Source organism: Tachypleus tridentatus, chromosome 12 (assembly GCF_004210375.1).
Source record: "Tachypleus tridentatus isolate NWPU-2018 chromosome 12, ASM421037v1, whole genome shotgun sequence".
Lineage (NCBI taxonomy): Eukaryota > Metazoa > Arthropoda > Merostomata > Xiphosura > Limulidae > Tachypleus > Tachypleus tridentatus.
Genome location: NC_134836.1, coordinates 112646230 through 112663182, shown reverse-complemented (window position 1 = coordinate 112663182; position 16953 = coordinate 112646230). Strand labels below are relative to the sequence as shown.

Sequence of the window (16953 nt, the reverse complement as noted above, 5' to 3'; positions counted from 1 at the left end):
TCACCACCTATCGCCAACTCTTGGGCTACTATTTTACCAACAAATAGTGGGATTGACCGTAACATTATAACTCCCCCACGGCTGAAAGAGAGAGCATGTTTGCTATGACGGGGATTCGAACCCGCGACTCTCGGATTACGTGTCGAGGGCCTTAACCACTTGGGCATGCCGGGCCAGTAGATTAGTAAGTGACTATGTATTGTAGTTAGTTATTAAACATTTCAGTAAAGTTGGTTTGTTAACTCGGTGGGTTTTCTGTTTGATTCCTAAAATAGTACTCCTCTTTTCTGATGGCTCAGTAAAGCTTTATGCTTAAAAATATATATATAATTGTTTCAGACACTAAACAGTTGGGTTTTTTAATAGGTTACTAAATGTTCATGTTGAGAGGTTAACTCGTAAACTGAAATATAACTGTTGTTATATACATAAAAATGTGGCCCGGCATGGCCAAGCGTGTTAAGGCGTGCGACTCGTAATCTGAGGGTCGCGGGTTCGCATCCTCGTCGCGCCAAACATGCTCGCCCTTTCAGCAGTGGGATCGTTATAACGTTACGGTCAATCCCACTATTCGTTGGTAAAAGAGTAGCCCAAGAATTGGCGGTGGGTGGTGATGACTAGCTGCCTTCCCTCTAGTCATACACTGCTAAATTAGGGACGGCTAGCACAGATAGCCCTCGAGTAGCTTTGTGCGAAATTCAAAAACAAACAAACATAAAAATGTATGTGATTTCGATAAAGGTGTTTCGAATCTTATATTTCTTTGTATCGAAAATGACCAACGTTTCACTTATACAATGTTATTAAGATTCAGTACTACAACTGTAAAACTGAAACGTCTAATATATAACATATTTTCAACGTGCAACGTTTCACTTCTACAGCGTACTACAACTGTAAAACTGAAACGTCTGATATTCAAATTATTTTCAACATCCAACGTTTCGTTTCTACGGTGTCATCAGAACTCTCTACTACAGCTGCAAAACTGAAACATTTAATATTCAAAATATTTTCAACGTCCAATGTTTCACTTCTACAGCGTCATAAGGGTTCAGTACTTTTTTCTTAATGTTACTGATCGGATTCACTGTAAGTAAAATAAGATCTCTCGGAGGGAAAGGAGAACGGAACCAAGAGGGAAGAGAAGGGAAGGAAAAGGAGAACGGAACCAAGAGGGAAGAGAAGGGAAGGACGAAAGAGACACGCACGTCGGTAGAAACTTAGATCGGACAAAAAAAATTGCACTTTTCATCACATCCGACGATAATTTTAGGAAATGTTGCATCCTGCATTACATCCGAAAATAATTGTAGGAAATGTTGCATCCTGCATCACATCCGAAAATAATTGTAGGAAATGTTGCATCCTACATCACCTCTGACGATAATTTCAGGAAATGTTGCATCCTGCATTACATCCGAAAATAATTGTAGAAATGTTGCATCCTGCATCACATCCGAAAATAATTGTAAGAAATGTTGCATCCTGCATCACATCTGACGATAATTTCAGGAAATGTTGCATCCTGCATCACATCTGACGATAATTTTAGGAAATATTGCATCCTGCATTACATCCGACAATAATTTTAGGAAATGTTGCATCCTGCATCACATCTGACGATAATTTTAGGAAATGTTGCATCCTGCATCACATCTGACGATAATTTTAGGAAATGTTGCATCTTGCATACATCCGAAGGTAATTGTAGGAAATGTTGCGTCCTGCATCACATCTGACGATAATTTAGGAAATGTTGCATCCTGCATCACAGCTGATGATAATTGTAGGAAATGTTGTATCCTGCATTACATCCGAAGGTAATTGTAGGAAATGTTGCATCCTGCATCACATCTGACGGTAATTTTAGGAAATGCTGCATCCTGCATTACATTCGACGATAATTTTAGGAAATGTTGCATCCTGCATCACATCTGACGATACTTTTAGGAAATGTTGCATTCTGCATCACATCTGACGATACTTTTAGGAAATGTTGCATTCTGCATCACATCTCACGATAATTTTAGGAAATATTGCATCCTGCATTACATCCGAAGATAATTTTAGGAAATGTTGCATCCTGCATTACATCCGAAAATAATTTTAGGAAATGTTGCATCCTGCATCACATCTGACGATAATTTGAGAAAATGTTGCATCCTGCATCACATCTGACGATAATTGTAGGAAATGTTGCATCCTGCATCACATCTGACGATAATTTCAGGAAATATTGCATCCTGCATTACATCCGACAATAATTTTAGGAAATGTTGCATCCTGCATCACATCTGACGATAATTTTAGGAAATGTTGCATCCTGCATCACATCTGACAATAATTTTAGGAAATGTTGCTTCCTGCATTACATCCGACGATAATTGTAGGAAATGTTGCATTCTGCATTACATTCGACGATAATTTTAGAAAATGTTGCATCCTGCATCACATCTGACGATAATTGTAGGAAATGTTGCATCCCATGTAGCGGGGTCCGAAGAACTGAACAATCTAAATTGTTTTTAATATGATGTTTCACAGCCTTCTGTAAAACAAGTTCATTTCGACGACGCCGTTGTCTCTTTTGCTACAAAGAAAGCTCACAAAGGTTTCATGTTAACTTACCATTAAATTGTTCTTTTTCTTACATCGATTTGCTGTTTTGGATAAAGTTACTAGTTAAAAGTTAATGTACATTTTCATCGCTGTTAAAAAGAAATTTCAAAAGAGGTAAAAGGATGAAAGAATGTTAATGGTGGTGATGCTAGGTGGTGAGTTAGGGGTGAGAGTGAAGTGAAAAGGGTCGTAATTAAAAACAGTATAATTGGATCTGGAAAACAAACTTGCAAAAAACTGTGCCAATACTTTAGCTGATATGAGGCACGTGATGGTGGTAGTGATGAGAATGTCACCAGGGTCCTGAACTCTCTTACGTGCCGTGAATGTGTTATATATGGCATTGATACTCTATTGTGCTGAACGCTATCTTTGTTTAAATGATTACCTATTCCTCTTTATTATGGAGAAGATTCCAACTTAATTCATTTGCGAAAACAACCACTGTTTACTGACATCATATCTACACAACTAAAATTATAGTTTGAGTTAAGACGACAATCTTAACAACAACTGGTATCGTGTTTCAACTATACTTGTTGCTCCAAACGTTGTGAATCGATTGTCAGAGTCCAGGGTATGGCCCAGTGCTTAGCGTGCTCACACTGTAAATCTGATTACTTTTTTTGTAAACTAAAATATTCTCCACCTTTGGGACCCCAAGTATAAATAATGAAGACAGAATTCCTTTCTCTTATAAGACGATAGTAGCATAAACGTTGACGTTAGAAACTGTTGACTTGCTGCCTTCCCTCTAGCTTAGGCCCGGCATGGCCAGGTGGGTTAGGGCACTCAACTCGTAATCCGAAAGTGGCGGGTTCGAATCCCCGTCACAGCAAACATGATCGCACTTTCAGCCGTGGGGGCGTTATAATTCGACGGTCAGTCCCGCTATTCTTTGGCAAAAGAGTAGCCCAAGAGTTGGCGGTGGGTGATGATGACTAGTTGTCTTTCCTCTAGTCTTACACTGCTAAATTAGGTATGGCTAGCGCAGATAACCCTCGTGTAGCTTTGCGCGAAATTTAAAAACAAACAAACTTTCTCACTTATCATTTCAGAAATAAGGACAAGATGGCGACGATAATATTTGTGCAACATAAGATGTGAAACAACAAAAACTTTCAAAAGATCCAGAAATGTGTTGTGGAAAATGAATTAGTGTGTGGTACTTTCAGTGTAGTGTGTTATCAAAGTGAAGACTACATGCAACGTTCAGATACGTTGAGGCACTTCAAGTTAATATTACAGTTGTATTTTAATGTAATTTATTGTTAAACCAGAATGAAATACAACCGTTTGTTGGTAGTTGAGTTGGATTAAATCTGTGGTTGGTCATGAATCAGAAACTGCATCTACAGAGTTGTTGACTGAAAACGATTAGACCAGAGATTGGCCGCCCTTATTGATCGGATCACTGGAATACGACCAGAGATTGGCCGCCCTTATTGATCGGATCACTGGAATACGACCAGAGATTGGCCGCCCTTATTGATCGGATCACTGGAATACGACCAGAGATTGGCCGCCCTTATTGATCGGATCACTGGAATACATAGAAATAAAACGTCAGAGCTCATTTAAAAATACTTACAAGCGATATGTTAACGTTCTGTCTACAGACGTGACTCCGATCTTAGAGAAAATTTTATTTTCATTTTACTGAATGTTTAGAAACAAAACATTTCAAAATCAGGGTCGTAATAGATGTCGTAAAACCGTGAAATCAATACAAAAAAAATACAGTAAAATGGTCCCTAACGTTATTTGGGAGAATAACTGTTAACTTGCTTTAACTCTTGGTTAGACATCTTTGCTTCTCAAAACTATGTTCCACTTCTTTTAAAAATTCAAGAGTAAATTTTGATTCAGTTAATAAGGCTTTTCAAATTGTTTGTCTCCTATGGCAAAGCTACATTGGAGTGTCTGCTGTGTCCATCGTGGGAATCGAACCATTGTATTTAGTGTTCTAAATCCGTAAAATTCCCCATCGGAGGACCTAGGGGTTTGGTGCTAAGGTGGGTATGCTTTTATTTGCTCTGTTGCTGTTCTACTGAGCAGCGTTGAGCAATCTAGATCTTCGTATTGAACCTTCCCTCTTCCCAGTACTCGTGGTGAGCAGAGCACATAAAGCACCGATTACCACTCTGATTTACATTGGAAACTTGGTATACAAACCAAGATAAGAATTAATAAAGTGAAACTACGTTTATTAACAAGTTTGTTTGATTTTAAATTTTGCGCAAAGCTAAATGAGGGTTATCTGCGCTAGCCGTCCCTAATTTAGCAGTGTAAAACTAGAGGGAAGGCAGCTAGTGATCACCACCCACTGCCAACTCTTGGGCTACTCTTTACCAACGAATAGTGGGAATGACTGTCACATTATAACGCCCCCAAACGAGCATGTTTGGTATGATGGAGATTCGAACACTCAACCCTTAAACTGCGAATTGAGCACCTTAACCATTTGGCCATGCCGGATCCATTAACGAGTAACTAAAATAATATAAAACTACCAATGGACTGCTGCCTTCCCGTGGTTCCAACTTGACTGTAACCACAACACGTAAAAAAGAATTGATCCAATTGAAAACTGAGACAAGTGTTTGATATTATAATTACCATATATCTAATACATTTATTTATGCAAGCAGAATATTAGCTCTACCACACCCAGATGAGCTTATCCCGCCTAGAGGGCAAAACTGTTCCATTGAATCAAAAACAAATTACGGAAAATAAGGTTTTTTCTCTCTTCCATATTATTAAGAAAATATTTCAGAGCTGAAGTTCGTTTAATGGAAAGTTTTTATTTGTTTAATTTCATTTATAAATAAAAATAACTGTGATCATTATGGGTTTATTTTGGCAAGCTTATTGGTGTTTGTTTTTACGGTCCCACTACGACCTTCGTGGCCTTAATATTTATAAATACATTGATTCTATTTTCACCCTGTAAGCTGAATGCAAGTGTTGGATTTATCGATTTTTAATCAGTTACTGTTTCTCAACATTGGTTGTCATGTTGTAATGTAATTGCTCGTATCCCAGCATCGCGAAGTCATAGGCTATTGATTAAAATACACAATTGACTGGCTTCCAGTTCATCAGACACTAGTAGAAACCAGGGCTCGATACCCAAGGTGGGCAGACCACATATAGTCCTTTGTGTATAATAACAAACAAACAATACAATATTTAAATTATAATGTCACAGTGCGATGTAAAATCTAATGTTTTAGTGTTACAATGTGACAGGAAAAGAACTGCTTTTCGTGAAACAATATGAAAAATTGTTTGTTTTTGAATTTCGCGCAAAGATACACGAGGGTTATCTGAGCTAGCCGTCCCTAATTTAGCAGTATAAGACTAGAAGGAATGCATCTATTTACCCACCGCCAACTCTTGGGCTACTCTTTTACCAACGAATAGTGGGATTCGACCGTCACATTATAACGCCCCACGGCTAAAAGGGCGAGCATGTTTGGTGTGACGAAGATTCGAACCCGCGACTCTCGGATTACGAGTCAAGTGCCTTAACCAGTTGGCCGTGCCGGGGCCTAATATGAAAAAGGCTTAGTTAACTTATTTTGTCATCGGCTATCTCAAGTTTTAGGTATTGTATCGCGAGGTATTTTTTTCTCACAATTTGATCCCGTATTTATGTAAATTTAAGAATATGAAACTTATTACATCTATCAAATAAAACCTTTTGGTTACAAATTAAAAAAAAAAAAAAGTCGCTCAGCTTATAATTATGATATGATATAAAAATTATTTTCACTCTAAACCTCTGATTTTTCACATCATGATGCTGTCTGTGGTATTTTTAACTCAAAACAGAGAATAAATTTATCGTTCTATCAAAACGACTTGGTAATAATGTAGAAAAACCTAAAAGTCAATAACTGACATTTACAATAAAGATAAGCATTTTAAATTATTTTGAGCTTTCAAAGTTGTAAATGTATGTGAATATTGCTTATGAAATCTATTTTATCCACTTGTGTAAATATCACGTATGAAATATATATATATGTTATTCAGTTGTTTATTTCACACTTCTTGGTGGAGGTAATAGATATAAAGTTGTGTAAATATCACGTATGAAATATATATATGTTATTCAGTTGTTTATTTCACACTTCTTGGTAGAGGTAATAGATATAAAGTTGTGTAAATATCACGTATGAAATATATATATGTTATTCAGTTGTTTATTTCACACTTCTTGGTAGAGGTAATAGATATAAAGTTGTGTAAATATCACGTGTGAAATATATATATGTTATTCAGTTGTTTATTTCACACTACTTGGTAGAGGTAATAGATATAAAGTTGTGTAAATATCACGTGTGAAATATATACATGTTATTCAGTTGTTTATTTCACACTTCTTGGTAGAGGTAATAGATATAAAGTTGTGTAAATATCACGTATGAAATATATATATGTTATTCAGTTGTTTATTTCACACTTCTTGGTAGAGGTAATAGATATAAAGTTGTGTAAATATCACGTATGAAATATATATATGTTATTCAGTTGTTTATTTCACACTACTTGGTAGAGGTAATAGATATAAAGTTGCTGTTGTTTTGGGAGGTAAAGCAACTAGTCAATGTCACCCACCGCCAACTCTTGAGATATTTTTTTATTAACGATTAGTTGGACTGACCGTCACGTTATAATGCCCCCACAGCTGAAAGGGCGAGCTGCTCACCGACGGAGATTCGAACCCGTAATTTACGATTCTAGTGCGCTAACACCAGGCTATGCCAGGTTATCACAAAAAACAACACATTTTTCATGTGTAGAGTTATTTTATATAATGTAGGGACATATGTTTCTGAATTATACCCCGAGCATCTCAACTGAGTTTCAGAAACTTCTAATAGCTCATAATTTATATAAGCTAGGTAAATTTTGTTTTATTTCTAAAACAAAAAAATTCAAAAAAATTGTCGTGATGGCTTGATAGTTCGCATACAGGGCTGTGGATCGAAAGGTCTAATATTCATGCTGTCAAATACTTGATACTTTCAGCTGTGGGTGGCAGTGGGTCCTTCTGATCGATATCATATCCTCTTTGTCAGCAGATTCAAATTGAAGACGTCTACACGTACGATCTACGAGGTCTGTGATCTGACCGTTGAATTCGCGATCGTGTAAGGCACACGTACAGAATAACACTTAGTATCAATTTTAGTACATCCTAGTGGCACAGTGATATGTCTGTGGATTTATACTGCCAGAAACCGGTTGTGTAGCTTTGTGCTTATGTACAACCCAAACACAAACAAACTTATTTAATACTGACTGACTTGTAATTTTTTGTGTTACAAATGAGCTCAGTGTCACGCGTATAATCCGTTGATGAAATAACTGTAGTTTTCTGTTACAGGTTCCGTTGATGAAGTAACTGTGGTTTTCTGTTGCAGGTTCCGTTGATGAAGTAACTGTGGTTTTCTGTTGCAGGTTCCGTTGATGAAGTAACTGTGGTTTTCTGTTGCAGGTTCCGTTGATGAAATAACTGTAGTTTTCTGTTGCAGGTTCCGTTGATGAAGTAACTGTGGTTTTCTGTTGCAGGTTCCGTTGATGAAGTAACTGTGGTTTTTTGTTGCAGGTTCCGTTGATGAAATAACTGCAGTTTTCTGTTGCAGGTTCCGTCGATGAAATAACTGTAGTTTTCTGTTGCAGGTTCCGTTGATGAAGTAACTGTGGTTTTCTGTTGCAGGTTCCGTTGATGAAATAACTGTGGATTTCTGTTGCGGGTTCCGTTGATGAAATAACTGTAGTTTTCTGTTGCAGGTTCCGTTGAAGAAGTAACTGTGGTTTTCTGTTGCAGGTTCCGTTGATGAAATAACTGCAGTTTTCTGTTGCAGGTTCCGTTGATGAAGTAACTGTGGTTTTCTGTTGCAGGTTCCGTTGATGAAGTAACTGTGGTTTTCTGTTACAGGTTCTGTTGATGAAGTAACTACTGTGGTTTTCTGTTGCAGGTTCCGTTGATGAAGTAACTGTGGTTTTCTGTTGCAGGTTCCGTTGATGAAGTAACTGTGGTTTTCTGTTGCAGGTTCCGTTGATGAAATAACTGTAGTTTTCTGTTGCAGGTTCCGTTGATGAAGTAACTGTGGTTTTCTGTTGCAGGTTCCGTTGATGAAGTAACTGTGGTTTTTTGTTGCAGGTTCCGTTGATGAAGTAACTGTGGTTTTCTGTTACAGGTTCTGTTGATGAAGTAACTACTGTGGTTTTCTGTTGCAGGTTCCGTTGATGAAATAACTGCAGTTTTCTGTTGCAGGTTCTGTTGATGAAATAACTGTAGTTTTCTGTTGCAGGTTCCGTTGATGAAGTAACTGTTGTTTTCTGTTACAGGTTCCGTTGATGAAGTAACTACTGTGGTTTTCTGTGGCAGGTTCCGTTGATGAAATAACTGCAGTTTTCTGTTGCAGGTTCCGTTGATGAAATAACTGTAGTTTTCTGTTGCAAGTTCCGTTGATGAAGTAACTGTGGTTTTCTGTTACGGGTTCCGTTGATCAAGTAACTGTGGTTTTCTGTTACAGGTTCCGTTGATGAAGTAACTATGGTTTTCTGTTACAGGTTCCGTTGATGAAGTAACTGTGGTTTTCTGTTATAGGTATTTGCATGGGTTGCTGTGTTTGTTCTTCCGCTCAACGCTGCAGTCAATCCTTTATTGTACACCCTGTCAACAGCTCCATTCCTGAGTCCAGCACGAACCAGGGTGTCCAGGGTTCGTTTCTCGTTAATGAACTCCATGACTGGTGATTCCCAGAAGTCAATAATTGGTGAGCATGAGCTTTTCTTTAAAAAAAAATTATTTGCGTGCTGTTCAAGCCATGGACTTTCTGTGTAATGCACCTTCAGTGCGGTGTTTGTAACTGTTCATGAAGTTTTCTGTCATCCATCGCCTCCTCAGCTTAACTCTGTATATGGGCTCCAATCCAGGAATTTGGGATCGAAATATGGGTCTGTGTAAACTTAAGAACAAGTTAAGATTAAATAGCTGTGGAATAGCTATATACTGCTAACGTTGCTAAGAAGTGGAATAGCTGTATACTGCTAACGTTGCTAAGAAGTGGAATAGCTATATACTGCTAACGTTGCTACGAAGAGGAACAGCTATATACTGCGAACGTTCCTCAGAAGTGGAATAGCTATATACTGCTAACGTTGCTAAGAAGAGGAATAGCTATATACTGCTAACGTTGCTAAGAAGTGGATTAGCTATATACTGCGAACGTTCCTCAGAAGTGGAATAGCTATATACTGCTAACGTTGCTAAGAAATGGAATAGCTATATACTGCTAACGTTGCTACGAAGAGGAATAGCTATATACTGCTAACGTTGCTAAGAAGTGGATTAGCTATTTACTGCTAACGTTCCTAAGAAGTGGAATAGCTATATACTGCTAACGTTGCTAAGAAGAGGAATAGCTATATACTGCTAACGTTGCTAAGAAGTGGAATAGCTATTTACTGCTAACGTTGCTAAGAAGTGGAATAGCTATATACTGCTAACGTTGCTAAGTAGAATAGCTATATACTGCTAACGTTGCTGAGAAGAGGAATAGCTATATACTGCTAACGTTGCTAAGAAGTGGAATAGCTATATACTGCTAACGTTGCTAAGAAGAGGAATAGCTATTTACTGCTAACGTTGCTAAGAAGTGGAATAGCTATATACTGCTAAGGTTGCTAAGAAGAGGAATAGCTATATACTGCTAACGTTGCTAAGAAGTGGAATAGCTATTTACTGCTAACGTTGCTAAGAAGTGGAATAGCCATATATCATTAACGTTGCTAAGAAGAGGAATAGCTATATACCGCTAACGCTGCTAAGAAGTGAATAGCCATATACCGCTAACGTTGCTAAGAAGTGAATAGCCATTTATTGCTAACGTTGCTAAGAAGTGGAATAGCTATATACTGCTAACGTTGCTAAGAAGTGGAATAGCTATTTACTGCTAACGTTGCTAAGAAGTGGAATAGCTATATACTGCTAACGTTGCTAAGAAGTGGAATAGCTATTTACTGCTAACGTTGCTAAGAAGTGGAATAGCTATATACTGCTAACGTTGCTAAGAAGTGGAATAGCTATATATTGCTAACGTTGCTAAGAAGAGGAATAGCTATATACTGCTAACGTTGCTAAGAAGTGGAATAGCTATATACTGCTAACGTTGCTAAGAAGTGGAATAGCTATTTACTGCTAACGTTGCTAAGAAGTGGAATAGCTATATACCGCTAACGTTGCTAAGAAGTGGAATAACTATATACTGCTAACGTTGCTAAGAAGAGGAATAGCTATATACTGCTAACGTTGCTAAGAAGTGGATTAGCTATTTACTGCTAACGTTGCTAAGAAGTAGAATAGCTATATACTGCTAACGTTGCTAAGAAGTGGAATAGCTATTTACCGCTAACGTTGCTAAGAAGTGGAATAGCTATATACTGCTAACGTTGCTGAGAAGAGGAATAGCTATATACTGCTAACGTTGCTGAGAAGAGGAATAGCTATATACTGCTAACGTTGCTAAGAAGTGGAACAGCTATATACTGCAAACGTTGCTAAGAAGTGGAATAGCTATATATTGCTAACGTTGCTAAGAAGAGGAATAGCTATATACTGCTAACGTTGCTAAGGAGTGGAATAGCTATATACTGCTAACGTTGCTAAAAAGAGGAACAGCTATATACTGCTAACGTTGCTAAGAAGTGGAATAGCTATGTACTGCTAACGTTGCTAAGAAGTGTAATAGCTGTATACTGCTAACGTTGCTAAGAATATTGACATTTTTGTTGTTGTAGAATCTAAACATGAACACCAGAGCGGTACCCAATTGAACTTTACCGAGTGGTTCGAAGCACCCGTTACGTTTTGTAACATCCGTTATGCGCAAAATGAAACAAGAAGTTGTGATTCTGCTACACAAGGATGACAGAATCAAGTCACTATAAAGGTTGTACTCAATAAAAAATACTTAACTATGGGCTCATAAGTGACCAAAATATATTGGTCATCGACTTGATTAAGTCTGTCCAGATGACATAGGATATCATCATCTGTTACTGCTGTCAACGTTTTCAGCCCAGTGGCGTCTATTTCGCTGGTAAGAAAAGTATGAATTATGTATCGTATCATAAAATACACCAGCGCTCCCCACATGAATTATAGTGGCCCCAGTTAATTTCTGTAGCTACCACAAGAGGGAATAGGTAGTAAGTCCGAACCAAAAATGGACATTGTGTTAGTAATTGAACGCGAGTGTCATGTTAGCTTGCAAGTTTAAAACATGACGCCCTTGGGATCCCGAAACGGGTTAGGAACATAAAATCTGAAGCTCAGCAAAACCTTGAAAACCTATCTCTGGCCGATCAACATCATGCCTTCTGAACGCTTTTTAGCGCCACAGATAAATATACCCCCGGGCCATCCATCTGCCAATCTGACACCGCTAGCTCCAGATTATATGATAAATATACCCCCGGGCCATCCATCCGCCAATTTGACACTGCTAGCTCCAGATTATAAGATAAATATACCCCCGGGCCATCCATCTGCCAATTTTACACTGCTAGCTCCAGATTATAAGATAAATATTCCCCCGGGCCATCCATCTGCCAATTTGACACTGCTTGCTCCAGATTATAAGATAAATATACCCCCGGGCCATCCATCTGCCAATTTGACACTGCTAGCTCCAGATTATATGATAAATATACCCCCGGGCCATCCATCTGCCAATTTGACACTGCTAGCTCCAGATTATAAGATAAATATACCCCTGGCCATCCATCTGCCAATTTGACACTGCTTGCTCCAGATTATAAGATAAATATACCCCCGGGCCATCCATCAGCCAATTTGACACTGCTTGCTCCAGATTATAAGATAAATATACCCCCGGGCCATCCATCAGCCAATTTGACACTGCTTGCTCCAGATTATAAGATAAATATACCCCCGGGCCATCCATCTGCCAATTTGACACTGCTAGCTCCAGATTATAAGATAAATATACCCCCGGGCCATCCATCTGCCAATTTGACACTGCTTGCTCCAGATTATAAGATAAATATACCCCCGGGCCATCCATCAGCCAATTTGACACTGCTTGCTCCAGATTATAAGATAAATATACCCCCGGGCCATCCATCTGCCAATTTGACACTGCTAGCTCCAGATTATAAGATAAATATACCCCCGGGCCATCCATCTGCCAATTTGACACTGCTTGCTCCAGATTATAAGATAAATATACCCCCGGGCCATCCATCTGCCAATTTGTGACTGCTAGCTCCAGATTATAAGAGGAGTTCGCGGACAAACAAGCAAACAAATGCATACGAACTGTGAATTAATAAAGGATATGACCATGCACTACATAGCATACAAGTGTCTTCTGGTCGAGTTTTTATTGGACCGTCTTCTAGATTAGGACAGTAGCAAGCAATCCCCACGACCTTATGGAGATAGATTTGAACCCCCTTTCTCTACATCCTAAAATATGTTTCTTAAATAAATCAGCGTTATTCAAGTTTATTATTTTTAGTTGATATGTTTAACAAAAGATAATTGGTGAAAAAATTATATATGATACATCAAGTGTTATTACTGTTTTGTTTTCAGTATTGTTGTTCTCTTGAAAAATAATAATTATTCGCAACTAGCCGATTACCCATGGCGCCACTGCATTAGATCCGCGTGTGACGTATTCATGACGTCATATCTGCACCCTGAGAATGGAAACAAGTAACGTTTTCGTGATGGGAAACAGGGATGAAATGGAAACATCGCGTAATGAAAAAGTTTTTCCAATGTCATACATATAAGCAAAAGTTCCTTTATAGTATGAGCTATTCATAACGATATATATTCACCTTGATAATGGCGAAAAATAAAGTTCTCCTTAACAGGAAACGGAAGCGAAACGGGAAAATTATGACCCCCTATTTCAAAGCTACATGCACGCAAGATAAAAATTTCGCAAATTTTGGTGTTGCATATCGCATAATAAAAACGTTTTTCTAGTATCATATAAGCAAGAGTTTCATTATAGTATAATTGACCTTGAACAGTTTTGCGACATATAAGCGTGTATTTATTGTTGTTTTTTGGAATAAAAACGTTTAACATTTTGTTCTCACAGTGTCACTCCCTGATGTTCCAGTCCGATCTGAACACGACCCTCTACCACTGGACAGTAATGGCGAGCTTGTTCCTTTACGTGACCTTATAACCCTGAGTCCAGGTCGTCCAGTCAGACCTAGTATACGACGTCATCTTACCACGAAGAGCAGTTCAAATGTCCATCACCTAAAATCTTCCCGAGAAACAATAAGTTTTAGAAAAAAGAAACCTACCAAAGTCTGATAACAAAACAAACATAATTTAATATTTATTTCCAATATTTCAAATCCGCGCGATGTATGTTCCCACTTCTAATATTGGGAAAATAAATTTGTCTAAAGTATAATGTTTAGCATCATGTAGGCAGATTATATTTGACTTTTCAATATCTGTTATTGACCTTTTGTCACTGAAAAACAGCTATATTTTGATACCTAGGTTGCGCTACCGTCCTGTTCTTATCCTAGCTACTATTACTGAAGATAAATCAGAATAGAATTTTGAAGAATAAGATGTTAAAAGATTTGTAAAACACCTTTAAACGTTATTATATTAATAATTTTGGAAAATATAAAATATTTCTCTCATATTGTTACTAAAACGTAGTCCCATTTTTTTTTTAGATTTAATGTTTAAATATAAATGGGCATAATAATATATTTGCTACTAGTTGTTTTTCAGCCCTCCCAGTGGCACAGCGGTATGCCTGCGGGCTCACACCGCTAGAAACGGGGTTTCGATACCCATGGTGGGAAGAACACCGACAGTTTGTGCTTAATTCCAGACACACAAACTTTTTTCTCAAATAATTGATAAAATAGATTTCAAGACGTCCCCCAACCAGTTAGGAAAGTGATAAGTTTACGAACTTACAACGTTAAAATTCGAGGTTTTATTCCCTCATGTCAACACAACGTATAGCCCAACGTGATTTTACTCTAAAACATTGGTTCACGCGAGGTGGGGGGAGGCGAACGTTTGAATGATGCTGTAATAAATTACAACATAATCATATTGAAATGCGTATATAACAGATTAGCACTCTATTATCAGTTTTAATTTTTTTTAAACTGTGCTATTAAATAGAGAACCAATCAGAGATACGTTTGCTCTGAGAGTGGGGTTTAAGTACCAAAAATTGTTTACAGTGGGGTGGAAGTTAATAACAAAAAGTTAAGAACCCCTACTTTAAAACAAACAAGATTAATTTATCCGTGATATCTTCATAGAAAATAGGTATTATACGATGACTAAATCCCTGAGAATAAATCTCTTCATGAAGTCTGAGCTTCTGAAGGATAAAGCTCCTACATGAAGTCCTTCTCTAGGTCTGAGTCACTAAAAGAGAAGGGTCTTCCAAGAGTTCCTTTTTCAAGTCTGACCCATTAAAAGAGAAGAGTCTTCCAATAATTCTTTCTCGAGGTCTGAGTCATTGCAAGAGAAGGGTCCTCTAAGAGTTCGTTCTCAAAGTCTGAGTCACTGAAAGAAGAAGGGTCCTCCAAGAGTTTCTTCTCAAAGTCTGAGTCACTGAAAGAAGAAGGGTCTTCCAAGAGTTTCTTTTTCAAGTCTGACCCATTAAAAGAGAAGAGTCCTCCAATAATTCTTTCTCGAGGTCTGAGTCATTGCAAGAGAAGGGTCCCTCAAGAGTTCGTTCTCAAAGTCTGAGTCACTGAAAGAAGAAGGGTCCTCCAAGAGTTTCTTCTCAAAGTCTGAGTCACTGAAAGAAGAAGGGTCTTCCAAGAGTTCCTTTTTCAAGTCTGACCCATTAAAAGAGAAGAGTCCTCCAATAATTCTTTCTCGAGGTCTGAGTCATTGCAAGAGAAGGGTCCTCTAAGAGTTCGTTCTCAAAGTCTGAGTCACTGAAAGAAGAAGGGTCCTCCAAGAGTTTCTTCTCAAAGTCTGAGTCACTGAAAGAAGAAGGGTCCTCCAAGAGTTTCTTCTCAAAGTCTGAGTCACTGAAAGAAGAAGGGTCCTCCAAGAGTTCGTTCTCAAACACTGCACCTCTAAAGAAAAGATGCTTCTTTGATTTTGAACCCCGATAACGTTTTATCGAGATTTAACGGGGATTTCGAGAGTGTAACCTGAAATGAAACAAAGCAGTCATCGATGACTTCAACTTAACGACAAACTTATCGTTGTAAAGCTGAATCTATGGAAAAGACTGCACAAAACATGATTGTAGACTTTGATTTATCACCATCCACCAAGCAGTATATTTCAGTATAAACAACAGTTCGATATAATTTATTTTTGTATACATTTCCAATCTAGGTGGATATCCAAAGGTGTGTTTGTTTGGATATCCAAAGGTGTGTTTGTTTATCTTTGATACGACAATTAATTCCTGATAATTTGTGCTGTTAGTGGCAAAAAGAAAACTTAATTGTTCCAATCTGTCTTCAGTCTCCGGTGGACTTTTGATAGGTCTCACTATATTTCTAAAGCCGGTTAGATGAAAATACACAAGGAAGTTCTAACGAAATCATCTTTCCCATTGGAACAGGTTTCTTCTAAAGTCCTTGATAATTCAGATTACTTGAAATTACCATGTTTTTTTGCTTTATTGCTAACATTAGAATATTTGCATTTAAAATATAATAAGTTATTTTAACAGTAAGACCAGAAAAAGTGACCGAAAATTCCATTTTTCATTTTGTGACATCCAGTCTTTGTTATGAAAGAAGATAGAAAAACAAGGTCCTAATCATAATAGCAACTGACATCATTGAGTTATATAAAAACTCACATTTAAAATGTGTATAGTGCTATATTGTGAAACGGTGTGGACGATTTGGCTTCTGCGTTCTTCTATTCATCCTATCTTATTCCTGGTTGTCATATTGCTGATTAAAAGTGTATCTAGTGTATTTCTGATTCCTAGATCAATTGCGTACTTAAGAGGGGAAAAAAACTTTCTTCAAGCCCAGATAATTACGCTTGATAAAGTCCTTTGCAAACAAAGCAGTTTTTATTTTGACGTATCCACCTCTGATTGAAACGTCGTTGTGTGTTTTCTGATTGTATTCTCATGGACTCTTCTCAACATTGGTTGGATCAATCTGTCTTAAACGTTGTCGTCAAGCCTCAGGTTCGTACGACGTTTCCTCAGTACTGGAGTTATTAAGTTGGTAACACTAATTATTACGTTCGAAGGCAGCGTTAGATCCAATTCGACGAATCTTTCT

At 37.8% G+C, this 16953-nt stretch overlaps 1 protein-coding gene across 2 annotated transcripts in view; it reads left to right on the top strand.

Annotated features, from left to right (window-relative positions):
• Positions 1-15337, top strand: part of LOC143234367 (G-protein coupled receptor GRL101-like) — a 190721-nt gene extending 175384 nt beyond the window's left edge. Inside the window, exons 24-25 of one of the 2 annotated variants that reach the window (XM_076471674.1) lie at positions 9254-9422; positions 13788-15337. In XM_076471674.1, the coding sequence (XP_076327789.1) occupies positions 9254-9422; positions 13788-14011 (393 nt within the window). In that variant the 3' untranslated portion in view covers positions 14012-15337. The remainder of the gene's footprint in view (positions 1-9253; positions 9423-13787) is intronic. The other variant, XM_076471675.1, reaches the window with a different exon arrangement.
• The last annotated feature ends 1616 nt before the right edge of the window (positions 15338-16953 follow it).